This window comes from Helicoverpa zea, chromosome 4 (assembly GCF_022581195.2).
Source record: "Helicoverpa zea isolate HzStark_Cry1AcR chromosome 4, ilHelZeax1.1, whole genome shotgun sequence".
Taxonomy (NCBI): domain Eukaryota; kingdom Metazoa; phylum Arthropoda; class Insecta; order Lepidoptera; family Noctuidae; genus Helicoverpa; species Helicoverpa zea.
Genome location: NC_061455.1, coordinates 9,177,461 through 9,205,320, shown reverse-complemented (window position 1 = coordinate 9,205,320; position 27,860 = coordinate 9,177,461). Strand labels below are relative to the sequence as shown.

At 38.0% G+C, this 27,860-nt stretch overlaps 1 protein-coding gene and 3 long non-coding RNA genes across 5 annotated transcripts in view; 2 read left to right on the top strand and 2 right to left on the bottom strand.

Moving 5' to 3' along the window:
- The first annotated feature begins 115 nt into the window (after positions 1-115).
- On the top strand, positions 116-7,104 carry LOC124630052. Of its 2 annotated transcripts, none has more exons than XR_006984371.1 (2): positions 116-252; positions 6,941-7,104. XR_006984371.1 is itself a non-coding variant. In XM_047163765.1 (2 exons), exon 1 carries the CDS (start codon positions 5,422-5,424, stop codon positions 6,820-6,822), a length of 1,401 nt encoding a protein of 466 aa, XP_047019721.1. In that variant the 5' UTR covers positions 5,310-5,421; the 3' UTR covers positions 6,823-6,863; positions 6,941-7,104. The 2 variants fall into 2 exon arrangements, 1 of the variants encoding a protein (XP_047019721.1); XM_047163765.1 differs by lacking the exon at positions 116-252 and adding an exon at positions 5,310-6,863.
- Positions 7,105-8,457: 1,353 nt separating this feature from the next.
- LOC124630108 lies at positions 8,458-9,959 on the bottom strand. Its single transcript, XR_006984378.1, has 2 exons — positions 9,010-9,959; positions 8,458-8,601 (listed from the first exon to the last, which is right to left on the bottom strand). It is a non-coding gene; the product is annotated as an uncharacterized LOC124630108 (long non-coding RNA).
- A 5,896-nt stretch (positions 9,960-15,855) lies between these two features.
- LOC124629479 overlaps positions 15,856-27,860 on the top strand; it is a 40,354-nt gene continuing 28,349 nt past the window's right edge. Inside the window, exon 1 of the long non-coding RNA XR_006984297.1 lies at positions 15,856-16,367. This is a non-coding gene — a long non-coding RNA (uncharacterized LOC124629479). The remainder of the gene's footprint in view (positions 16,368-27,860) is intronic.
- LOC124629480 lies at positions 15,944-19,456 on the bottom strand. The gene is made up of 2 exons (XR_006984298.1): positions 19,376-19,456; positions 15,944-16,514 (listed from the first exon to the last, which is right to left on the bottom strand). It is a non-coding gene; the product is annotated as an uncharacterized LOC124629480 (long non-coding RNA).

Below are 27,860 nucleotides of genomic sequence, written 5' to 3'. Positions count from 1 at the left end.
AACATCACGAAAAGTAATTGAAAAAATCTATAAAATGTTTTATTTGATTTTGCTATAACTTTTTTCTGGCATTATATATTTTTTTACTTCCATAACAAAAAAAAAACTATGATTCTCGCCACAGAGTGTCTTTGGTAAGCACGTGTGCCTAGAATTTTCAGCTGTTTTCAGTGTTTTAGTGATCTTTTGTGACTTATTTTTGTGATTGTGTGTTGTCCTTGTGTTTGTTACCAGTAGTGTAGTGTTATTTAGGTAATTAACTAGGCTTAACAAGCACTATGGAACTCAATAAACCCCCCGACCCCGATCCTCCCGACATCTCTGCATTTGCTCCTCTTTCCCCCAATTACCCACTCTCCCAATTCGCCGATGTTGCTTGCAGCATCGCGGACTCCCTCACCTCATCACCCTCGAATGCCAGGAAACGCTCCGGAGATGATTCAAACATTGCCGTGTCAACCCCGCCACCGAAACAACTAAAGAATTTAATTGGCCGCAGCAGGTACTCTGCTACTGATAAGGCACCGTTCATTGTACACGTCTCTCGATTGGAACTCCAGCCTAACACCGGTACCTCTCTGCATCCAGTTACTTTTGGCATATTCCTTCAAAAACACAACATAACTTGCATTGTCCGCGATGGCGTTAAAAAAGTCGGCAGGAACCGTGTGTCGGTAGAATTCAAATCCCCTCAGGATGCGAATTCATTTATTATTAATAACATCCTTCCCAAAAATAGTTTTGTTGCCTCTATCCCTACTTTCAATATTACTCGCATGGGTGTTGTTACCGGTGTGCCCACTGATCTAAATGAAGAGGAAGCTCAAAGGTATCTACAAGTCCCCTCAGGTTGTGGTGAAATTCTAAAAGTGCGACGCATAAATAGGAAAGTGGTGATTGATGGAGTGACACAATTTAAGGCAACAGAAACATGTGTTCTAACATTTGACGGTCAGGTATTACCACAAAGAGTTTTCTGTTGTTATACTTCCCTCCCAGTCCAACAGTATGTCTACCCCACCATCCAGTGCCGTAAGTGCTGTAGGTTCGGTCATGTGGAACTTGTTTGCCGGTCTAAACCCCGCTGCAGTAAATGCGGCCATGATCACCCTGGTGATGGTTGCAGCATTTCTGAGGCGGAGGCATTTTGTGTGCTCTGCTCCGGGAATCATTTTGCGAATAGCAAATCTTGCCCGGAGCTGGGCAGACAGAAGGCCATTAAGACCGTTATGGCTGAGAAGTCCCTCTCATATGCTGAGGCCAGCAAAACTATCCCAATTGTTTCTCGCAACTACGCGAATGCTACAAAAGCAGTTCCTGCCCCCACTCAGTCATATCGCAAAACCGTTTTTCTTAAGCCGAAGACCCATGCCCCTCTATCTCCCTCTTACGATAAAGCTGCTCATCAGCAAATCATTAACTCCCCTACATCTTCACAGCCTGATGGCTGCGCTTTAAATAACCCATTCGTCGATAATAATACTTCATCACTGATAGAAATTCTTGTTAAACTTTTAAGTACAATTTTATCTTCTAATAATGCACAAATACCGTCCAACGTTGCCTATCAACTAGTTAACTTGCTCTCAAATATTAAAAATGGCGTCCCGTCAAATATTCCTACAATGGAATGTGAGGAGCGTGTGGCATAAGAAACACGACCTCATATTCCTTCTCAATAAATTCAAGCCTTTGGCTTGCTCAATTGCTGAGACTTGGCTTACCCCGAGTCTCAGTTTTAATATACCACTTTTTAAGAGCGCTATTACAAAATCGAATCGCTCAGGTTTAGGTAAATTAGACGATAGCCGGCAGCACTTGCGCGCGTGTGCGTCTAGTGAAATACGCAACGCACACCTGCGGACCGCTACGCGGCATAAACAAACTTGAGACTTTGCCACTTTTTTTCCGAAATAGTTTATTGGTTTTATAGTTTCTTCTTCTTCTTCTTCTTCCGAGCCTTTTCCCAATCATGTTGGGGTCGGCTTCCAGTCTAACCGGATTCAGCTGAGCGGAGTTTATGAAATATTATTTGTACTGATGAATTTTATAACCTAGAATAGCTCGATTGAGTTACAATAAACAAATAATCGTTTACAATTTTTAAATTATTTAATCGACAACCAAACTTTTCACCATGTTTATCAATTAGGTATAAGTAATTGATTTATAAAAAAACTAAAATCTATAATTCGTCTTCCATGTATTGTATCTTCATTTTCCTGCAACAATAAAAACTAGGAATGTAAATAGTTTATTAAAACAAATATGTCTGTCGCCAGTGACAAAAAATACTTCTCATATTATTTGTACTTGTATCCGATTGAGTCTGATAATCTGAATTAAATATGTTTTCATTATCCTGCAAGAATCAAAGATATCCAATAATATTATTATGCAACAGCGAAACTAACGACGATGACATTTACGTACATATTTCTATATAACCAACATTAAAAAAAGAGAACCCAATCTATAACATTTTCGCATTAGAATATCATGGGCTAATACTTATGTATATTACATTTGAATCAGATCATTATAACTAATAAATAAATTAAAAACTCACTAGTATCAAAACGTGTTAGATGCGTAGGTTGCGCTATATTTTTCGAACTCCGGCGAGTTTACGCGGCGCAACAGCGAGCGATACGTCCCTCCTCGGTAAGCGCTTGGCGCTGACTAAAGTTGAACACCGCGCGTCACAAGATTTATATTGATTCTGAACAAAAATTATTTTAAAATATTGTTTTACTTTTAAATAGGCCATTTTTTTTTTCAAGCTTTATAACAATACCACCTTAATTATTAAATATGTTTTATTTGAATTTGGATTATACTTTCATAGATAAAAAATATAGTTTTGTACGGAAAATTGTCAGTAACTCTCAGTTTTATAGAATTATTTTTGGTGTATTACTGTTTGAATTGTAATAAATTGGTGTAAGCAAGCACAAGTACAAGATATAGTTGTATCTTGAACATTTTTATAAATGGTTAAATTGCTATATCCTCGGAGTACTGAAGCATCAAAAGATCCCCAAAAGCAACATTTTATGAAACATCCTTTGCAGAGACAAAGATTTTACTGATGTACGTGGACAAATTAAAATATTTATTGAAAACAGCCCCAAGATAAATGATCAAACTTTCTTAATCTTATTTTTGTTTTTTTTTTGTGACTATATCCAAAGCATAATGACGCATCAAAACTCGTATAAAACTCGAAAATTTGTGATAGCCCTCTTAATATTCTCAGATGTGACAGATCTGATGGCTATGGAGGGTCGGCTCTCCTTGTTAATAATCGTGTTCCACTCTCAACCCTAAGCCTTTCTGCTCTGGATGGTGACATGAATGTAGTCGCAGGTAGAGTTGAAGGTATCACAGTTTTATCTGTCTATATCTCCCACCCACAGCACAGGTTCTTAGGTACTATTAGAGACATCCTAAACAATATTGTAGGACCCGTCCTTGTTATGGGTGATTTCAACTGTCACCATTTTAGATGGGGTTCCAATCGCTGTGATTCTTTTGGGGAAGGTTTAGTAGAAATCTTGGATGACCTAGACCTTTGCATCCTAAATGATGGTAGTCCTACTCGTAGATCCCTCCCCGGTCAGCAAAAGAGTTGTGTAGACCTCACATTCTGTTCAGTAGAGTTGGCGGCATCAATTCATTGGGAATGTACTAGCCTTACGCATGGTAGCGACCATTACCCTATTGTTATAACTTTTCTTAATAAAACCTATTTAGAGAAAACTTCTCCTCCACTATTGAAGTACAACCTGACCAAACCTGATTGGTCGAAGTTTTCATCTTTACTGGAGGAGAAAATCAGTTTGCTTCCAAATTTAACTTCGAGTTCCCAAGTTTCTTCTGGTCACTGCCATGCTAAGAGTTGTTACGATGGCTTTATCTCGGCCATTACTTCAAGTGCAGACACTTCCTTTTCATTGCGTAACTGTGCCAGAAATAAAATCCCGTCACCGCCGTGGTGGGATCAAGAATGCACATCGGCTGTCAAAGAAAGGAAAGAGGCCGAAAAACAGTACAATGAAGCGATGAATAGCGACAATCTCCTACGGTACAGACGAGTGTTTGCTCAATCTCGGCTTCATAAGAAGAAACGTCGTGGTTGGGTTAAGTTTTGCACTTCTCTATCCCCTTCCACTCCCATATCAGCAGTATGGAAGAGCATTAACCGTTTTAGGCGAGGCTGCTCCCCATCTATCTCCTCCCCCATCACGAGAGAAACTGCTGAATCCTTCTTCGACAAAATAGCTCCAGCCTATGTTCCTTCATTTCCAGAACTTCTGCTACCGTCTGTAAATATTTTGGACGATCCTATGAATGAACCATTTTCGTTGGAGGAACTTGATGCGGTGTTACGTCATGTTAGGGATTCCGCCCCAGGCATAGACGGCATACCGTACTCATTTGTAGCTCATTCCGGTTCTCAAGCTAAGCAATACTTCCTGGAAATTATCAATTATTGCTATCAATATGGTTGGGTTCCTGACCAGTGGAAAGTCCAAATAGTTATTCCGCTCTTGAAACCTGGCAAGACTTGCTGATGATCCGAATGGCCTTAGACCAATTGCTTTGTCCTCAGTGTTGGCCAAGTTACTGGAACACTTAATTAAAAATAGGCTTGAGTGGTTGGTTGAGTCTAGGGATTTACTGCCGAGCCACCAGTTTGGCTTTAGAAAGGGGCTTAGTACCATGGATAGTGTGGCAATTTTGGTAACCGACATCCGTACAGCCTTTTCCAAAAATGAATCTGCTGTAGCCGCATTCCTTGACATATCTTCCGCATACGACAGCGTTCTTCTTCCAGTTCTCAGGCAGAAACTGCAACAGCTGAGGATTCCGGGTAAGATGGTACAATGTATATGCGCACTCCTTATGTCTCGCTCATTAATGCTCAGAGTGCAGGGGGAGGTATTCGAGGTGAGGCAGACGTGGAAGGGCCTTCCTCAAGGCTCTGTTCTAAGCCCTTTACTCTACAATCTTTACACGGCAGACATTGGCTCCAGCCTTAATTCTGATTGTCATTTACTGCAATACGCTGATGATCTGGCGTTGTATGTTGTCAATCCATCCATCGAGGATGCTGCCTCATCTCTCTGTCTCTCCCTGGACTCTCTGCACACATGGCTTCTGGACCATGGTCTCTCATTATCCGCCCCAAAAAGCTCGGTAGTGATCTTCTCCCGAAAACGACTGATCCCTCAGGTCTCAGTGAACATCCAAGGACAAGGCATCCCCATAGCCAAAAAGGCAAAATTATTAGGGGTTTATTTAGATTCAAAATTATCCGGTATTCACCATATAAATTATCTAATCAAAAGATGCGAACGAGTCATCTCCATTTTGAAAGCTCTTTCTGGGGTCTGGTGGGGGGCACACCCCTTCACTATGAAATTAATTTATAATGCTTTAGTCCGTAGCATTCTGGATTATGGGTCACACTTGGTGATTCCTGGTAACAAGGGTGCCTTGGCCGGCTTAGATAGGATCCAATCTCAATGCCTCCGGATCATCACAGGATGCATGAAGTCGTCGCCTATTAACGCCTTACAGGTCGAATGCGCTGAACCTCCTTTAGCCCTGAGACGTCAGTACCTTGCTTCCCGTTTTTTGTCCAGGGTTATTCCTAAATCATCCCACCCTCTCATCCCAAAACTCAGAGAGCTTGACACTCTTTGTCACAGCTCAAAATATTGGGAACATAAAGAAATCCCCTTATTCCTGAAAGCATTCCGATTTTTTCAAAATTTAGAATCTCCTTTTGCATCACATCCCAGGCTTCCTTTATTTAATTATCCCTATGATGTACTTTGCTTTACTCCTAATATATTTTACAATATTGGCATATCTAAAAACTCCCCATCGGCAAATTCGACCTTTAATGCGGTTTTGGGTGAACGATGGTCTGGGTTTCAAAGGTTCTTCACGGATGCTTCCAAATTGAATGACGGTTATACTGGAGCCGCGGTTTATTACCAGAACTCGAAAATTATTATGAAATTCAGATGCCCAAAGGAGTCTTCTATATTTACAGGCGAGTGCGTGGCATTATTGGAAGCTTGTCACTTTATAGAGTCCCATGAGATCAACTTCGGAGTTATCTTTACTGACTCCCTTAGTTGCCTCCAAGCCCTATCCCAGAATCCCTTTAGATCTAAACTCCATTGTCCTATTGTCCTAGATATCAAAAAGTCCCTTTTCTCTTGCACTCGGCAAGAGAAAGTTGTCCACCTAGTTTGGATTCCCAGTCATTGCGGTATAACGGGAAATGAATGTGCCGACGCATTGGCTAAAGATGCATGCACATCTGAATCAGCGGACCTTGCACACTTCTCCCTTCAAGGGCATGACCTACTAAACGTACCTAAATTGAGTCTTGAGACCTCGTGGCAGGAATGGTGGAATATCTCCAGCAGAAAGAAGGGTAGTTCGTACTACGCTATCCAACCGGCAGTAAAATCGAAACCGTGGTTTACTCGTTTTAAAAAATACCCTAAACAGGTTATTTCGGTTCTATGCAGGATACGTTTAGGACATTGTTGTACTCCGGTCTTCTTGCGCAAAATTCGGGTGCAGGACTCATCTCTCTGCGAGTGTGGACTGGATGAGGGTTCCCTGGACCATATATTTTTTAATTGTCCCAATAACTCATCTTTTGATTTATATGGTCGTCTCCAAAAACTGAAGATTCCTCTCCCTACTAATTTCCGTTCCCTCTTAACTTACTCCTGTCCAGAACTGCTCCAGGCGCTATTGATGTCCATCCATCGTAATAATATTAAATTATAAACTCTGGCCTATCTATTTAGACCACTGTTTGTATAAATGTGGTATATATGTTACTTGTTTTATGTTACTAACATTTTGTTATTATTTATATATGTAAATGTATTTCTGTTTGTTTCAGTGCCGTCCTACTAACACGATAAGTTACACAAGTTTGACTACAACATCAACTTAATTTTGTTTTTTTGTCAATCACAAGCACTACTTGCTTCTCCTTCCACTTGTCATTGGCAGAATCGTCGACGTTTGCATCGACATGGATTGCCATAAATAAAAATAGAATAGAATAGAAAAAAAAAAACTATATTTAACGGGCTATCTAACCATATAGGTCTCTTTCGTGGTGGACATTTGGACCGGAATCGCCCATTGTCCTTTGTAGCATGCATTCTAACAATAAACTTCTTAAATACTATTAAGTGACATCATAAAAATATTTATTTAGCTTCTAATTTTTTAACTCGTACTGAGTTTTTTGTTTAAAATATAACACATCCCATATTAATTGACCCAGCATGGAAGTAAGCATGCAACATGCAGCAAGCATGGCTTCTGTCACGGCTCCGGCACTGCGTGGCTCCGGCGGTCCCATGCGAGCTTATTGTCGCAGATGGTTTTCACGATCACCACCGCAGCTTCGGCTTTCTGGCCGGCTCTGCCAGCCAGCCTCAGCCGCGGCGGCGAGCGCTGAAACTACCTGCGCCTCAGCTCGCAGGCCGCCTCGCCCCTCCGCGCCTACGCGGTTTTAAATTGCACTCTAGGGGTGGGGCAGACAAGACTACGTGGAGTCGGTTTTGCAGCGATTCGTTTTCGTCACTAACTTCAATTTTTAATACAATGTTTTTTAATTGAAGGTTATAAATGGCAATATGCTAAATAAAATGAATCCAAATTAAATTCTACCATCAAAAAAAAACGAGCCAAGAAAAACGTTGGTCTCGTTTTTCTTGGCTCGTTTTTGTAAAAATGAGGCCGAGTTAGTAAATTAGATGACAATGTATAAATAAGAAGGACAAGTTACAATAATTGATGATCTTTTATTGAAGCTTTCTAGTAGATGGCGTTGTAAAAAAGACGAATTCGTTTATAGAGGCTATGTCATTTCCCCGTTGCTTAGTTATAAAATTAGAAGTCATGTGTCCAATAAATAATTTTGTGGCTAGAATTATAATTTCCCTTTTTAATTTACACGATATTTGATCTAGAATGTGTTTTCTCGATTATGATATTTAGACTGGATACTCTTTTTTCAAAAATGTTTTATAATATATATGTATTAGGTATCCCGTGCATCGGAGAGCATGTAAATGTCGGTCCTGCACCTGATCTCTCTCCGGTCGTGTCGGATTGCCGTCCCATCGGGCTATGAGAGTGAAGGAATAGGGAGTGCACCTGTGTCTGCGCAAATGCTCGTGCACTATAATATGTCCTGCGCAGTTGGCTAATCTCCTTACATGAGAACAGCCGCCGTAGCCGTAGCGATAATCGGCTAGGAGGACATCATCATTAGGTAGAACGAGAATCAAAAACGTTTGAAAATGGATGAGAAGAGAGAACTGGATTTTGCCAGCTTTCAGCCCTGGGGGTTTTAGAGATGGCAGCAGTGTGGTAAGCATGGGGTTAAATAAATAACCAGGATTGCTCACATGAATTTATTTGAAATAAACATCTTCTATAATAAACAATGCAGCTACCTGCTGATTAAATCTTCCAGCATTTTTTGGTTTGTATCTTATGTATAGCCTTAAGCTTGAAGACCACTGTGTTCCAGTATTATGGGTGCTGTGAAAAAGATTGTATAGTATAACAGAAAAGCTATTCTCTCAAAGATGCGCTGACAGTCCAATCTATTAGATAACCAACCTTGTTAGGATTCATCAAAAGTTAGTAACCACTAGGATTCAGACAGGCTTTAATCGCTTTCACCATATCAAAACTCATGGCAACTGAAGGTAAAGGTCTCATTAAACTTACTTAAACAGCAAAATTAATAATACATAGGAATACATTTACAACTTACTCTAGAAACCCGTAAGTACATAGAAATTTGAAGATCTAACCTATAACATTAGATTGTCATAATAAGAAATAACATAGAGAAAAGAACAGTTTCCGACTACATTTTAAACAAATTTCGGATATCAACCGTCTGATATGGTATTAGGGGCTATTCTTCGATAGTAAACTTACCCACTCTGATAGCGGCACAAAGTATAGCGAAAGTAATCACGCTACTGATGGTATTCTCACGCGCTTGGCGCTTTTCTTCCATGGGGTCAACTCTTTCTCCATAGGGTAAGCGGAACATGATTGTATTATTATATAGGTTATTTAACTATTACTTGGATGTATTTCTCAATTAATAATTCTTCTGTTGTCGATTGTTGGTAATCTCATGGCTCGCATACATAGATAGAAGAAAGAAAGAACCACCCTTCAAGCAGTCGAACTTGATTTTTTTTTTTTTTTGCCCATAGGGCAGACAGTCGAACTTGTCAGAGGAGTTATTTTTTTTTTTTAATTTTTAATGGCATGGCCCTCTAGCCTTTGCGCCAAAAGAGGAGTTATTTTCGTTCCATGAATGTTGCCAGTTGCCAATTGCATTTTAATTTATCATGACGAATATTTTTCCTATACGACGACGCGACGCGACTCACAGATTACGAGTATTACGACTGGATGCACACATTCGGTTTTCGGATAAGATATTCAGATTCGGAAACCGAAATGCTCTGTAGCGACATGGAATACAACCTTCGTTGACATGCAACCCCATGCAATCTCCATGAAGAAAATGGAAGAAGAAATAAGACACTGACATGATTCTGATTCACATTCAAGGGACAATGCCGGATTGTGAATGGACCCTGTCCCTACCCACCAACAGACTTGAAACTATCGGAAGCGCATCCTTCGATTGATCATGATTATCATAACGATTTCATCCAAATGTATGGGGTTTTGGAAATATACGACATTTTAGTATCCTTAACAATCAATTAACTTCAAGTTTGTTAACCAGTTACTCGGAGTTGCGTGGACCGATTTTGAAATATATTATTTTTATGTAGACAAACTATCTCAAAGCTAGTCCGATTTGATTTTCATCAACATCTTTGAAGCAGTTTTTGAGTTATCATCAGTTAAAATAATCGGTTTGAAGAGGCAATGTGGGATATTGTAAGGATACCTTTATCACCTCCAACAGAGTTGAACCTGGTGTCATCAGAAGTGTCTCATTTGATAGATCACTTCTTATCAAGGCGACGTACTCTGAATGGGGGTTTAGGAACTATAAGACATTTCATTCCATACATAATCGAATCCCTTCGAGTTTTTCACCGACTACCTAGAATTAGGTAGTCAATACTGATTATTTTTTGCAGCGTTATGGTATAAAAAGACAGCTTCCTAACAATACAAAATATAGTCGACTGAAATATCTGGTTTCAATATCTCCTAGAGCTCTTTTATCGTACAAAATGTTCACAAAAGCGCACACGTTCTTATTTTTTTTCGAACGGAAAAACCTGACGTTCAGTTCGTTTTCTCCGTGCGTTCAGGATAGTCAGAACCGGAACATGTGGGCGAGTGTCACGGAATCCCATATCGGAATTCCTGAACAGAAAATTGAATGAGACTTGGATTCCAAACTCTGAAACTAAATACTATTCCGAGGCGAGGCGAGGCGAGGGTTCGAATCAATAGTTCGAATTGTTTCTTTTAGTTGCAACACTGGTCGAAACAGATGACAGTAAATAAGATGTTGCTAGACATAAAATTTAAAATAATTCTTTGCTCTTTGGATGCTCTTTGGTGAGCTATCTGAGTGTGATTGGTTTTTCTGGCGGGAACTTTAAATAAGCGCGGTTCAGGATTTTTTCAAAATTTGTTTTTATTAAACATTTGCTAGTTTTTTTTTATGTAAAAGTAATTAAAACAAAAGTGCTAGGTGTGGAAAACTGTGAAAATGGTGGGAAATGAGGGGGGCGGGGATAACCCGCCCACCTCACATAAACGTCCCCGGTCTGAGGCCGGAGGCGAAGGGACTGCGATGGACTGCTGTGGTGATGGCGGCGGCGGTGAGCGTACTGACTATACACCATATTTCAAACCAGATTATAAAAGACTATATCCAGAAAATGCACCCTATGTGGACTTTAAAGTGTTCATTGAAGCCACCAACAATAAGGATAGAATAGGAAATAAGAGCCCTATCTACCTTAACCACATATTTTCTAGCGAAATAAAAGGGGTGACGGCCATACAGCGCATTAATGCGAATAAAATAGCGGTAATATTCAAGCAATATAATACTGCTAATAATTTTATTAATAATACTGCTTTTCTTAACAAACATGATTTGAAAGCATTTATTCCGGCTGCGCAAATAGAAAAAACAGGTATAATCAGATTTGTACCAGCAAACATCTCTAACAAAGAATTATATACAAAACTGTCTTCAATCTATGAAATAATAGCTGTAAGAAGATTCACAAAGAAAGTTGGACAAGAGCGAGTACCACTACAAACAGTTAGCATAACTTTTCTATCAAATATTCTTCCAGACAATGTACAATATGATTTATTTTCATACCGAGTATTTGAATATGTCCCCCCATTGCAGCAATGTTTCCGTTGCTTCAAATTTAACCATTCTGCTAGAATATGCAATGGTAAACAAAGATGTTCCATTTGTGGAGGTGAGCATTTATATAAAGTATGTGACAAACCAACAGAGATCTGCTGTGTCAATTGCAGTGGGCCTCATCTGGCAATATCTAGATTGTGTCCAATTAAATTAAACAAAATTTTAGAAAAGAAAAATAAAATAACTTACGCAAGTGCAACAATGACAAAACAACAAATGACTGATATTTCACAATTTCCACCTCTTTCACCTCCAAAAATGAAACTAGTTGATAATAATGTAAATAAAACTGTAAATAAGTCTGTACATACATCTGTAAATAAGTCTGTACATACTTCTGTAAATAAGCCTGTTGTAAATAATACTGTACATAATGTAAATAAACCTAAGGAAGTCCCTAAGGTGGACATCAAAGCACAAATAGTTGCCAGCAATGATGTACTCATGGCCCTGGTGCAAACATTGGTGGAACTAGGTAATAAGGGAGATAATACGCCTACTACCATAAACAGTATTAAAGAAACTTTACTTAAAAATCTAAAGTAATGGATCCAAGTCACACAATATCTAAGCTACGTATTGCTCAGTATAACATACAGAGTGCCAATAGTAAGAAACCCTTATTAATTCAATTCTTAGAAAAACAAAATATTGACATTTGCTTACTTAACGAAACATGGTTTAAAGATCATAATTTTAGAATACCTGGATATAATATTTATAATCAAAATTCCAATAACGCTCATAATGGTGTAGCAATACTAATTAAGCCATACTTAAAGTACACAGTTTTAAACACTAGATTTTATGAAGACATACAAACTGTTGCTTTGTCCTTATCTACTGTGCATGGTAGCTTAACTATTCTTTGTGTATACTGTCCTCCTTCTAGTGGACACCTACGAATCAACAGACTGCGTAATATAATTAATGATCTTCCAAAGCCCATCTTTATCAGCGGTGATTTTAATGCGCATCACATTGCATTTGGTTGTCTATCCACTAAGAGCAGAGGTCAGGATTTATTTAATATCATTGATGACTTGGATTTATGTATTTTGAATGATGGTAGTTTTACAACTGTTAATAACCCGAGACGAAATCCATCTGCAATTGATGTTAGCTTTGTTAGTGCTAACCTCGCATCAATATGCGAGTGGTCTGTGCATGATGATGCCATGGGTAGTTATCACTATCCAACAATAACAGAGATTACTCTACAAATAGATAAATATCAAATTAATCCCCCAGTTGATAGATTTATATACAAAAAAGCAGATTGGATAAAGTATAAAACTATTTCCAAAACAATATTCAATGATTTAGCCCTAAAATTGTATGATCCTATTTCAACCTATAATGATTTTTGTTCTCGATTAGATACTTTAAAAGAGATGACAATTCCTAAACTCACTAAATTAAATAATTTTAAAAGCAGGCCTCCAGCTCCTTGGTGGAATGACATTTGTGAAAAAAGTGTAATTGCCTCTTATAATGCATTAAAACTTTATAGAAGTGAGTCTACTATGGAGAATTATTTAGATTACAAAAGAAAAGATGCGCTTAAGAAAAGAACTATATCGGAACAAAGAGGAATAGGTTGGGATAACTTATGTAACACTTTTAATAGAACTACACCTATAAGTAAGATTTGGAATCATCTTAAAATGTTTAAAGGTATAAGAACTGGCAACAAATCATACAGTGATGAGTTTGTTTCTCCATTTCTAGATAAATTATCAGATAATAGTAATTTAAAAGATTCTGATAATTTAGGCAGTATTTTTGAATTAAACAATGACAATCTAAATTCAAAATTTTTATTACATCCTTTTACATGGTCAGAATTTAACATGAGTTTGATATCTCGGAGAGACACTACACCTGGTTTAGATGATTTTCCATATTGTATTATTAAAAATTTAGATGAATCTGCGCAAAAAATATTTCTTAATGTTCTTAATCTCCTTTGGCATTGTAAACGTATTCCACAGTCATGGAAAACTCAATGTGTCATTCCAATACTCAAACCAGATAAACCTGCAAAGTTGGCCAGCTCTTATAGACCAATATCACTCTCCTCATGTCTAGGGAAAATATTTGAAAACATGATCAAAAATCGTTTAGATTGGTATATGGAATCTAACAGCATCATTCCACATGTTCAATATGGATTTCGTCGAGGACGAAGTTGTGCTGACAGCTTCACTTCTTTAATCTTTGACCTGAAACATGCAAAAGATAGAAAGTTAAACACTGTTTGTGTATTTCTAGATGTTCAAGGTGCATTTGACAGTTTAGATCCGACTATACTTGTAGAAGTTATGTCTAGGTTGGGCGTGCCTGGTCAGCTGTGTAAATGGATATTTAACTTCTTAAAAAATAGAACAGTCTATGTAAGGCACAATAATACATTGTATGGTCCAAAATCTACATCTAGAGGTACTATGCAGGGTGCTACACTGTCTCCTTTGCTATATAATATATACACAAGTGAAATATGTAAATTTGTAAATAGTAATGTAGAAATTCTGCAGTTTGCAGATGATATTGTTCTGTACACTAGTAATTATAATGTAGAAATTGCGATTGACAATATCAACAAAGCCCTGTCTGAACTATTCCACTACTATAATGATGTATTGCATTTAAAAATTAACCCCTCCAAAAGCAGTGTCATGATATTTGGAAATGAAAATACAAATTCAAAAGTAATTTATAATGGAGAAATTATAAACACAGTAAATTCAAAGAAATTTTTAGGCATAGTAATCGACAGAAAATTAACTTTCGAGGAACATATTAAATACATATCAAAGAATGCTCTAAAAGGCTTAAATATAATGAAATGTCTCGCAGGTGTTTCATGGGGGGCAGACCCGAAAATATTGTCAATTTTGTACAAAAGTATAGTTAGGAGTCATTTCGATTATAGTTCTCTAGTGTATATAAATAGTACTCATGTAAATAAATTAGATCTCTTGCAGAACAGAGCTTTGAGAACAATTTCTGGTGCAATGTGCTCTACTCCCATAAGGGCCATGGAAGTAGAGACTAAATTGATGCCCTTAATTTTGAGACGTATTCTACTTGCAGGGAGATTCTGTCTTAAGCTAATTGCTGCAAATAACAAGAAAATAAAAAATAAAATTGTACCTTTTGTAAATACTAATTCTAGTAGACTAACAACAGGAGAGGATCTCTTGAGTGGCAATTCCCCAACATTATCCAAAATATTGCTGGAAACAGAGAATAGTTTTACTGGTGTTAGAAAACAGTGCCCATGGCCATGTTACTCCTTCTCTTATCAGAGTATTACACATCCTATTAAAGTAATGCAAAATTCAATTAATAATAATTTTGAAATGTTGCAGTTTTTGGCAGAAAATAAGAATTATTATGTTATTTATACTGATGGCAGTAAGGGGAACGATTATGTGCATGCTGCTATATACGATTCACATTCAAAATTCTCTCGAAGCTTTGTTCTGCACAATACTTGTAATATATTCACTGCAGAGGCATATGCGGTTTATAGGGCATTATTATATATTCGTCAGTTTGATCATTGTAAATACTTTTTGATTGTTTCTGATTCACTAAGCTTGATAAAATCTTTAGCTAACCTTTCAATTTCATTTAAGTCTAATTATATTTTGTATTTTATCAAAGAAATAATTTATCAGTATTACCTTAAGCATATCGAAATTGCGTTCCTGTGGGTACCATCTCACCGAGGCATCTCTGGCAATGAAATAGCTGATAAAACCGCATATGATGGTAATAATGCTGTTGATGTTAGAAATGCAATGGAAATTCCGATGACTGATTTCCTGCAATGTATTAATGAAAATGTACATAATTTATGGTTAGAAATGTGGAAGAAAGACCAAAACATCAAAGGGAAGTGGTATGGAAGTATTCAAGAAAGATTACCTGTTAGACCCTGGTACAATAGACTGAAAGAAGCCAGCCGAGACTTTATCACTACGTTAAATAGATTGCGCTTTGGCCATAATACTGCACCGTCACACCTTGCTAGACTTGGGATTATTACGAGTAATACGTGCCCCCATTGTGAATCACAAGAAGGAACCATGGAGCATCTTATTTTTGACTGCCAAACCTTCCTACTTGACAGATTAGTGTTGGCTAGTGAACTGTGTGAACTGAAAATTAAGTTTGATTCTTCATCCCGCCCGCCGCCACTTAAACAGTTATTAAAAGACAAGAACAGTTATAAACCCATATACAAATACATTAAAAATACTATCAAAACAATTTAAGTGTCGTGAAGTGAAGTGATAAAGTTTATGTGTAAAAAATGACTTGACTTAAAGGTCTCAGTTACCAGGTCATAAAATTCCAAAAAAAAAAAAAAAAAAGCTATCTGAGTGATGTCTGAGTGACATAGATAAAAATTATACTATGACGGTCCTAATCTGTCTACAAAAACAGTGAAGTTTCATTAAATTGTATTCAATTTATCAAATTTAATTGAAATACGCATATTATTTTTGTGCTTAAGCATTACAGTTGTAGGTACGGTTTTGAAATATTTATTTATGCATTGTTTAAGTTGCGCAACCGCAACATGGCGATTATGGCTCAGCTGCTCGGATTGTTGCAGTGAAATTTTTCAATGATAGGGTTCTGCGACGACGTTACGCTCTAATAAACTTTAAGTTGTTATTCGTTCTTAGAGTACAGTTAGTTGTAATCCGTCGGTTATCACCGCGCATTGTGATGAGACAGTTTGTGATTGTGTGTGGCTAAGGCGCGGGACTCGTTGAGACTACAGTGCTGTTACTTTTTGTTGAGAAGTAAGTCGGAGAGAATCCGTCAAGCTGGAGCGATTACCGGAGTACCTGCGTGACACCGTCGACTGGTTCATGGGGTGAGTGGCCGCTTGCCATTGTTCTTACGGACAACGAAACTTGTGCACTGCATGTTCCTTTCACAATGTTGTCCAATTCCTCCTGCGTGCTTAGTCCCCTAAGACGACCCATAGACTGCCTTATCTCTGCTTAAAGACCTTTCAAGCCTGCAAAATAAAGTTAGCAATGCTATAAAGAAGTATTAACAATTTTTTCATGCATTTTCTAGTCATTAAACTCTAAACTCCTAGCATGTAAGCTTAGTTGGAGTTTATCAGTTTACTTCTGACTTTAACTTCTTATTAATGAAATAAGAAATTATTAATTTAAGATTTACATCACTCATATAATAAAAAGGAAAATCATTTTTGTTTGTTTGTACCTACTATTAAAAAATAGCTATTATATACATATGTTACATAAATTATATTGTGATATTATAACTGCGTATGGGAAGTAGTTCCTCTGTGATGCGGCTGAAACATTTGTTACACAATGATGTCCTTATAGTTATAAACACAACAGAAAAGTAATTGTTATTTTTAGAGCTTATCTTATACATAAAAAATGAATTGTTGTTCGTTAGTCACTCACAAACTAAAACTCAGGAATGGCAAGATGGATTTGGCTATCTTGGTTTTAAAATGTTTGGGAAGTCCTGGGAAGGTTTAAACAATACAAAGTTTGCTGGATCAGCTAGTTTAAAATAAAGATAAAGTAAAAAGCTCTATTTGGGAATGCACAATGTCTGATGATAAACATATGTCTATATTAATTATTTAAAGTTTAATTTTAAAAATAAAACATAAATCTGCATAAATACAATACCTACTCACAATAACATAAACAATTGAATCATTATTTTAAGCGCATTTTTGTTTAGTACCTATACCTATATTTGTGTAAAATATTATATCAAGATCATATAGGTTTCTTTTTTAACGATGGCAAAAATCATAAAATGACCCCTCCCTCTGTGGGTTAGGAGCGGTAAGGGAGTGTCAGACTTTTACTGACTAAAAATCAGGGCACTCCTGGATGGTCCACCGTGTCCTCAGGGCTGGCTGCACAGTGATGACACCCGGGCTCCACAACCGATTCGGTGCAGGTACCATCCAAAACCACCGTGTCCGGTGAGGACCTGCGTAATGTGGTAGGTGAGGGAGCAATGACTCCTGACCTTACCGCCACTATGGTGGCATGCACTATACATGTTTATTTCAAATGGAGTATTGCCATATTGGAGTAAGATGTCATCAAAGACTTAAATGTTTTCAAAGATTAATAACAACGCTGGCAAGATAGCTAACTATTTTCACTGTGATTCCTTCGAAGCTTCGCCAGAGATGTAAAAGGACGATGAGCGTTTTGGTACCCTGCCAAAGGCAAAAAATGTTTACTATGACGACTAGTCCCAAATCCTTGTCCATTTCGCGTGACATCGACGAATAGGGTAGATGTAATAAAAACTGGTAAAGAAAAAAAAACTGGAATTTGGCCTTCTTAGAATGTTTCCTGCCTGCTGCCTAACTGCATTGATAAAAGACTGTCGACACACGTTACAAGCTCAAGAGGAGCAAGAGGGTTCGTGCTCCTCTTGAGGTGCTGAGAAATTGATGAATTTGTCAAAAAAAAAGATAATATAAAAAATGTTTTGTCAAATCAGTAGTATGACTCCATAGTCTACTAAAACCTTTAGATTATAATAGAATGTATCTAAAACAACGTAAGATGTATATTTACTAAGTTCAAAATAACTACATTGATTTATCTTAATGTATTTGTGTATATGGATGACCAGCTTATTTTTATGTCGATTCAATTTCTATAATTCCTCGGATCGGACAGCTAATAGAGGCAAGCCCCGTTGTTTTTATTATTTTTCCCGTAAATACCTTCCTAATGATATATTATACGTTACTGTTGGAGTAGGTACCAAATCCCATACAACTTGCCCATTGTCCTTTTCAAGGAGGACCAATTGGGTGACTAACAGCCCTGCACAGTACAACTGGCTCTGGAAGCTGTGGGACTGGAACCAGATCCAAACATAATAGGGAAAAAAACAAATATCGTCATCAGCTCAGCCTTTTCCTAATAGCAATACAATAATAGAAATTTCATAAACAAAGAATTTTTTCGCCTATACATAAGGAAGACCAACATGATGATATGATCAAACACAAACAAGAAAGATTAGCAACACTACAAGAGCCGGCAGCATCGCAGCGGGGCAGCATGTACAGTTGTGCAGTGTAAACAAGATTGTTGTGCGACAGCGGCGCGGCGGCGGCCCGCGGCGCTCACACCTGTGCTGATAAGGCGTGATGTCACCGCGCGGCGCCGGGCGTCCTCTCGCCGCCGCCGTCAGTCGTCCGCGGTGCGCAAACGTGAGCGCCGTTTTTTTGTCCCAGAGTTGAGATCGCGGCGAGGCTAGCGCGGTCGGGTCGCCTTCGTGCCGCTCGTCCGGTGTCAGTGCGTGGAGTGCGGTGCGCTGGGTGCATGGTGGCGCTGGGCGCGTGCGCGGGATGAGCTCGGCCGGCGGCTCGGAGGGCTCGGGGCGCGCGGGCGCGCGGTGGCCGGCGGGCATCCTGCGGCGCAGCGGCGCGCGCGCGGCCCGGCGCGTGCTGCACGTCAAGTACCGCAGCGTGCCGCCCGCGCCCAGCCCCGCGCCGCCCGTGCTGCCGCTCGACATCGACGACACAGTCTCTTGCTTCTGCAGGTGTGTTCCCGCCTTTTGGCCATTGAGGTACTTATGTGCCCTCGGCACCGTAATAAAACCTACGACATTTTTATTTCGCCCTTCGATGTGAACCCTGTTGATCCAATACCTGCGGCGTGCATTTATCAGCACAGTAATCTGGACAAGCGGCATCTTCCGTCGGCTGGACTGGTTAGACGTGCCCACCGCTCACGAGCTGTAAACACGGCTCGCTCACTTTCAAATAAATGAATCGGTGCGTAGTGGCAAGTGGGCGCCATATTTGTTTCTTATGTAAGTGATTAATGTACAAATGACTAACTATACCGGTTTGTGGTCGTTTGTTGTTTCCGCATGTTGACGTAGCAGAGGTGATTACATCGGCCTACTTGCAACAGCGCCACAACGGCGCACTGCGCGCTTATCGCGCCATCGCGTGTTATCACTACACCTGCGTGACGTCAGCACACGTATCTATTACTATGTTAATAACATTCAGCTAGCCTGTACTGCCTTCATTGTGAAGTTTCCATTTGATTACTAAATTCAATAGCACGACTTACGACTATACATAGAGAACTGAGAAAAACTATGGGAGAGAAATGTGCCTTTCTATCTGCATCAGGCTAGAAATTTTATTTATTAAATGCATATAGTAAAAATAATCCTAAGTCATAAGAGAGTAAACTGGTGGGAGGAACACTCGGAGATGACCGACAGGTAAATGGCTCCGAAGACTAAGTCTCCGACGTGGTACGACGCTTTGTTAAGTAGAAAATCAGATCTTGGTGCAAAACAATCTTTGAATGGGAACCGTGGTATTTCCATATTATTTAAAAGATCAGTCGGAAGGCCGCAGATGAGATGGAAATGTGACAACACCAAGGTCACGGACAAAAATCATATCAAAACAGCTAAAAATAGACCAGAGCGGAAATTTATTTACTTATTTATTAACACATCATCATAATCATTGCAGGAATTTCCCCATTCAATTCTGTGGCCATCATTAGTTTTTTTTTTTCTTGCCGTTGCTGAGCAAAAACCAAGTTTTATTTGCATTAACTATAAATAACTTAAAGTGTATATATAGCGGTTTTTGTGAACTCACTTAGAGAAAAAATTAACATATTGTTATCTACTCGGAAGACACGCGTTGTGGGGTTTACTCAGTGGATCGCTCGTACTGCTGGAGACTGCCAATAGACGCGGCAGTAGTCTTCTCGATACATTGATGTCGAGTACGTACAGGTTTATTTATTTCTATATACCTGGGTTTGATGTCTTGCCACGCAATAATTTCATAATTTAAAATCAATGGATAGCTTCACGCGGAACTCGCAGGTTTAAGTTACATTCGAGCTGACTTCGTATCAAAGCATTGTACTCGTACATAGAAGTTAGCGGAGCGATGCTTGTAAAGCTCTCCTTTAGGACGAAACCCAGGCTCCACAAAGCCTATGCTTATATATGTCACCGGAAAATAACAAGATCCGTAAGTTTATCAATGTACTAGGAAGTTTATAAACTTTCGTAAGATTCTAAACGGGAGATAAATTGTAATATTTTACGTCCACATTTTCGTAAATTGATAAACTTACTGAACTCACTCGTAAAATAATAAGTAAGCAGTAACCAAACGCTACGCGCGATCTGATTGGTTGGCTGTCACGTGTCACTTCTCCTTCCTAAGCATTGCCACTATGAACATTGACCAATCAGAGAGCAGTGTGTTATTTTACGTATCTCAAAGATCTAAAAGAGTTTCTGTGATTGGTCAAACCATATAAAATCTTACGAATAGATTTTCGTTAGTTTATAAAGGAGATCATTCAAGTCTCGTTTACATTTTATACCCAAAAATGAAAGTGCCTGCCAGAAGAAAAAAAAAGTAGATTCTTGTAGAGAATAATGCCCTGAAGATTTTTTACTATTACAAGAATTGTCTACAATTAACCCCTAGGCTGCTATTTGACTTTGAAAATACCAAAAAATCCCACAATGTTTGGATCATTACATTACGGCCCCAAACTGGAGAAGGCAGCCGCTGCCTTCAAACGACTCCTGCCCAACTTGGGAAGTCTTCAAATGACCCCCCTCTCGCTATGGGGAAGTCAGACTCTTACTGACTAAAACCCATCATGGGGAAAGCAGGGCCGCTTTTTTGGTATTTTCAAAGTCAAATAGCAGCCTACCTGTCTGGATAACATATTTAGCGACACTGAGGCCTCCAATGATTTAGTCATAAACCATCTTACGTCTGACCACTGTGGACAAAAAGTTAGTTTTCCCATGTTAGTTCACACTAAGCCACTTAAAATAGAATGCAGACCATATTCAGCTAGTCGTTGTGCTAGATTTAAAAGTAACGTAACAAAAAATCTGGAACCTTCTGTTCTTGATAACGATGACCCTAACGCCATTTACGGATCTCTATTTGGTGTTATACAGAAAGAGTTCAATTCTACTTTCGAGACCAAAACCATAAATATTAAAGGTCCCTCGGCCAAATTTAACCAATGGGCCACTCCAGGTATTTATAAAAGTAGAGCGAGACTATATGAGTTATACGGTATGAAAACTTGTCAATTTGATGATAATTTTGTAGACTATGTTAGACAATATTCGAAAATATTTAAAAAGGTCTGTAACTTTGCAAAATCAAAATTTTTAAGTGAATCAATTAAAAACTCCTCAAATAAAATAAAAACAACCTGGACAATTATAAATAATGAAACGGGCAAGTCAGTGAGCAAAAACAACAAGTTAGAGATTAAACTGGACGACAAACTTGTTAGTAATGCGCCTGATGTAGCCAAAGCTTTTAATGAATTCTTTGCGGATATACCTGTAACCACGACTCGCTCCTTAAATTCATCTTCAACTGACGCTGAACAGCTTATGCGTGCTAGTGTGCCCCACTGTAATTCTTCGTTTAGTTTTGAGCACGTTACTTCAATAGACGTACTTAATGTTTTTAAAACTCTTAAATTAAAAAATACGGGAGATTATTGGGATATTTCCATTAAGTTGTTAGGTAATATAATTGACGTCATTGCTCCTTACCTTGCAATTACGTTCAACAAGTGCATTGACGCTAGTGTTTTTCCTGACCTCATGAAACACAGTAAAGTCATACCTCTATTTAAATCAGGAAATAAGATAGACATTACTAATTTTAGACCTATTTCCATCTTACCTGCGTTAAGTAAAATTTTTGAAAAATTGATACTCAAGCAGCTGCGACGATATTTCAATGTAAATAGCCTCCTTCATTCAGAACAATATGGCTTTACCAAAGGTCGTTCAACCACAGATGCTGGTGTTGCACTTTTAAAACACATTTACAATGCGTGGGAAAATTCTCAAAATGCTATTGGGGTCTTTTGTGACCTTTCCAAAGCTTTTGATTGCGTCCATCACGATACACTTTTACGCAAATTACGCTGTTACGGAGTCCAAAATGAAGCTCTAAACGTGATAGAATCTTATTTGCAACATAGATTGCAATGTGTAGATGTAAATGGTTCTAAATCATCGGGCCTTCCAGTTCAGCTAGGCGTGCCACAAGGCTCTATATTAGGTCCCTTCTTATTCTTAGTGTACATTAATGATTTACCTTACCACCTCAATAATATCTGCGATGTTGTATTATTTGCAGATGATACATCTCTCATCTTCAAAGTTGATAGAAATAGAGAACAATTTGACGACGTAAACAGTGCACTTTCAACAGTTACGCACTGGTTTACAACAAACAATTTAGTACTGAATGCTAAAAAAACAAAATGCATTAAGTTCACTTTGCCTAATGTAAAAAACCTAGGTCCTAATGTTATCCTAAAGTGCATGACTCATTTATGGGTTTAGGTATTCATTTTTATAATAAACTTCCTCTGAACTTACTAGAACTGCCGTTTAATAAATTCAAAGTACAAATTAAGGCTGTTCTTATACAAAAGGCATATTATACCATCAACGATTATATGAATGATAAAAATAGTTGGTCGCCATGAAAAACGCAAGACAGCTACATTATTTAGATAATTTTAATTTCTCCCATATAATCGCTAAATGACAAAATTGTATTATTATTATTTAATTTATTACATTCATTGTATTTATTTATTTTTATTTATTTTTTTTGCTTTGGATTTTAGTAAATAAGGACCACTACTTAGCGCGAACTATAAATTTGATCTTGATAATGAGTTGTGTAGCAGTGAGTACGTCATGCTCCCTTAGACGGCACTGCTTGCGGTAGCGTCGGCGGTCGGGTTGCCTCCCTGCCTCAAAAATGTGCGAGGGGGGCAATGGCTGATCCTCGCGTTATGCTCGTGAACGGGTGCTGCTTGTGGTGCCAGGTCGTCTTACTGACTATATAATTGTTTTAATTTTGTAAACTCTTTTTATTTTATTTATGTTCTGGCTGAGCGGTCTAATTTACTAGATTACAATATAATAGCACATGTAGGTGGGCATTCTCTTATATCCTATTAAGTGTAAATAATTGGAGGCTATAATTTTAATCTTATCAAACATTCAATGCTTGAGTTAGTTAAGGTATGTAGGGCGAGTGCTAGCTAGCATGTGGTGGTTGTATAAATATTTTTTTACTGTTATTGTAAATCAATATCGCATATTGTCTTACATTGTATACAAATTTTTATATCAAACAATATTTAAGGTTCTTCCAACCTGCAGACAGACGTGTTGCTGGGGAGTTTGTTGCGCCACTTCTTCTTCCCAGCAATAACACATAGGAAGTGGTGAAGGGTGGGCGTTTTGGGAGCTGTCTTATGTAAATTCCTGACGTTCAAAAAGTGCTGTCTTGCAGCCAAGTTTGAATAAATGATTTTTGATTTTGATTTTGCCTAGGGGTTAATTGTAGACAATTTTTGTAATAGTAAAAAATCTTCAGGGCATTTTTCTCTACAAGAATCGACTATTTTTTTCTTCTGGCCGGCTCTTTCAGTTTTGGGTACGAAATGAATGTTGTCCTTTACCGTATAACGTCGGAATTCGAATTGATAAATTTACGAAAATGTGGACGTAAAATATTACAATTTATCTCCTGTTTAAAATCTTACGAAAGTTTATAAACTTCCTAGTAAATTGATAAACTTACGGATCTTGTTATTTTCCGGTGACTTATATATATTTTTAATATTTACGATTTGATTACGAAATGTCAGGTCCGAGTCAAGGCGAACTCCTACATGCGCACCGTTTCCATTCTGATCTATAAATATTATTTTCCATTCCATAATCATATTTCTTGGGTATTTTCATCCTACTAAAAGCTATTACCGAACACTTACATACTAAACTCTAGTATATATTTTTTTCTCCGCTCTAATACTTTGTCTATATCTTCCTGTAGGCCCTCGAGTTCTTTTGTTCTTTCACAGCACGGCATTTCAATTGACCAAGTTCGGTAAATCATTTATCATTAGCATAAAGTGGAGGGTGCCTAAATGACTCCAAAGACTTACTCCCGAACTCGTAAAGTAGGACAACTTGCTAGAAAATGCGTTTGGAAGCTAGGCTAATGGATGGACATGACAAAGCTACCATAAGGCTGCCATTTTAGTAACTACGCAGACACAAAATAAAAAGACTTTATGGCGTGTGCTAGAAGTTGCGGCGGTAGATATGCAGGTCCTCTCATTCATGTGGTTTATTTCAAGTGCTCCGGGGACGTCTGGAGCCACTCATTGATACGTTTGACTGCCTGACGAAATAATGAAAATTGCGCTCAAATTCAAACAAATGAAACCTTGAATAGTTGCAGTTGACGCAGCGCCACGGGTTGAATGTGAAACAGACTTGTGTCAGCGTGACATGGTCGCGGGCACGGTGCGGCGGCAGATTGCGCACTGATTGCCACCACTTGACTCCGCTGCGCCGCGCCGCTAATAGGCATGATGACAAATTTTTAAATTCCTTTGTATGATGTAGGTATACGTCTATTTTATACGGAAAATCATTAATTAAAAAAAAATGCGAAGTTTTTTTGTCAAATAATTGCATTTTTCTCTGTCCACTTTGAATCCGGCGCGAAAACGCTTGTCAGTGTCATGCCGTCACTTGTGACGTCACGCCTTGGGTTGACAAGATGCAAGTAAACAACGCTCGTTCAATAATTAAGTTTTTTTGTATTATTAAATATGAATTCGAAAGTGTATAAGTGGTGTGGGGTCCCCCAGTGTAAGAACACATCCATAACAACTCATTTTAAGTTATTTGTGTACGTTTCTCTGGTTTCTCACATTAAAAAATACGAAAAAAGTGGCTTAAACTTGCAAGGCGAGATTCAAAACCAATATTGCCCAGTATTTTTTACCCACACCATTATTTTTGTGAAGATCACTTTGATGTAAGTTTTTACATAGTTTTCTAGATTCTAGTATAATATAGGTTTTGTACGAGGTCTAAATGGTAAAAAACCGGCCAAGTGCGACTCGGACTTACCCACGAAGGGTTCCGTACCATAAAAAAAAAATCACGTTTGTTGTATGGAAGCCACCCAAATTATTTATTTTCTTAAATTTTCAGTATTTGTTGTTATAACGGCAACAGAAATATATCATCTGTGAAAAATCCAACATGGACGGACGGACGGACGGACGGATGGACGGACGGATGGACGGACGGACAGAGGAGCGAAAACAATAGGGTCCCGTTTTACCTTTTGGGTACGGAACCCTAAAAAGGTGCACAACTGTCTGTTACTTTTAGTTTACACATAGACATAATACATCTTTTTTGCATCCTAAAGATATCTTTATTTGATGCCAAAAACTCTCCTAGCATATATCGATTCTAGGCAAATTAGCGTTGTTTGCCTAATCAATCCTTGCTTTATGATTCGTGTTATTTTATATTCGATTTTAATAACATTTACATTCAAATAGTACTCGTTATAAACAATTAATTAATGAAAACACAGAGATTCGCAGAGGAAGTTTACAATACGAAATGTGACGTTTGTGCGAGTTTTTAATGCGTCGACCAAAAGGTGACGTCACGCGCTCTGATTGGTGTTCAAGATATCATGGCGGATTGCCTTATTTCGTAGTTTTATTTTATAAAAATAAATATTAATCACATTATTAAAAAAGAAAACAATGCGCGTTTTATATTCCAAGCTTCAACTTTAATTTAATAAGTATAATATTTTAATGATTTTTAATTACTGTCATCATGCCTATTGTGCCACTTGTGCGCCGCCGCACTGTGGGATGGATTTCGGGTTTCATAGACATCCGATTAGTAACCTCGAAAGTGATGACTTTTATGCCTGAATATCTTTCGGAAGACCACATACATACTTTAAAATTGTATCATTATAGTATAGACTCATAAACGGCTCATTGATAAATTTTTATTCAAAAATTTGTATGAAGCTGATCGGATAAAAGGACATTATCTCCGGTCTCGCACAATTGCCTCTAATTATTTTTCAGGGACTCGAAACTATGAATTATTTGAAATTTTTTGATATATTGCATTATAAGGTCGTATTCGAGCACTGGGTAACACATAACAGTGAATAACAGTGCCCTGGAATATGTTGAAGACTATATCTACCTGGGTCAAGTCATTTCGACTAAAGACCAAATGACAAAAGAAATCAACCTCCGAATAGCCAGCGGATGGAAGAAATACCTACTGGGCGCTGAAAGAAATAATGAAATCTAAAGAATTGGGAATCTCAATGAAGAGAAAGACATTCAACTCCTGTATACTTCCCTGCCTAACTTACGGATGCGAAACCTGGACCCTCACAAAAGCACTAAGAGAAAAACTGGCAGTAGCACAGAGAGCAATGGAGAGAAGCCTGACCGGTTATAAACGACAGGATAAGATAAGATATAACGACCTAAGGTCAATAAAAAAACTCACGGACGTACTAACACGAGTCGACCAACAGAAGTGGAGGTGGACAGGGCATATGATGCGTGATAAACTAGGAAAATGGAGCAGGAAGGTAACGGAGTGGTATCCGAGAGATGGTAAGAGAAACCGAGGAAGACAGAACTCTAGATGGGAAGATGAGCTTAAGAGGACCGCAGGTCCTTACTGGAGAAGGGTTACTCAGGACAGGCAACAGTGGAAATTGTTGGAGGAGGCCTTTGCCAATAGGCACGCCGAAGTCAGGGATATATTATAAGAAAAACTCAATGTATATTAGTATTATTATTTTCGGAATAAAGGGCTTTTTTATTTATTTATTTATTTATTATTATAAGTTCAGAGGTGCGAAACATTTTTTTTTTTAATTATTAAACTTTTTTTTTGTAAGCATCAAAAGTTTTAGTTTAGGCCAGCTTGGCGTCTATATCTAGCGCAATAAAAATAGGAATATGAATAGGGCCATGACAATATATGATAAGTATATATTTAAGTGATAATTATTTAACTTGATTTTACATACATACATAACATAACCATTTGTAAACTATTCCTCAATCAAGAAATATTCGATTATTTAAAATAATAAACACGATATATAAAAATAACATAATCAATGATAAGTCATAATTAATTTGGAAACAATATTATGAAATGACAATCTTAAATCTTAAAAAAAAATAAAAAGACAAGTATTTATGAAACTAAAATTAATGTCATAATAACAATCACACTCCAAATCATCACGATCATTCAGAGTCCGAATCAGAGTCAGAGTCTAAATGAGAAATGTCTGTGAATTCAAACTCAGGTTGTTGAAGCTTAAGTAAATCAAGGGTTTCACTAAAGAAAGTTTTCTTTTTCTTCGCATCAACAGTGGGTCTTATCGATGAAA

Excerpts from the sequence above, each read along its gene's own strand:
- LOC124630052 (XM_047163765.1), top strand. The coding sequence starts at position 5,422 with ATGAAATTAATTTATAATGCTTTAGTCCGTAGCATTCTGGATTATGGG.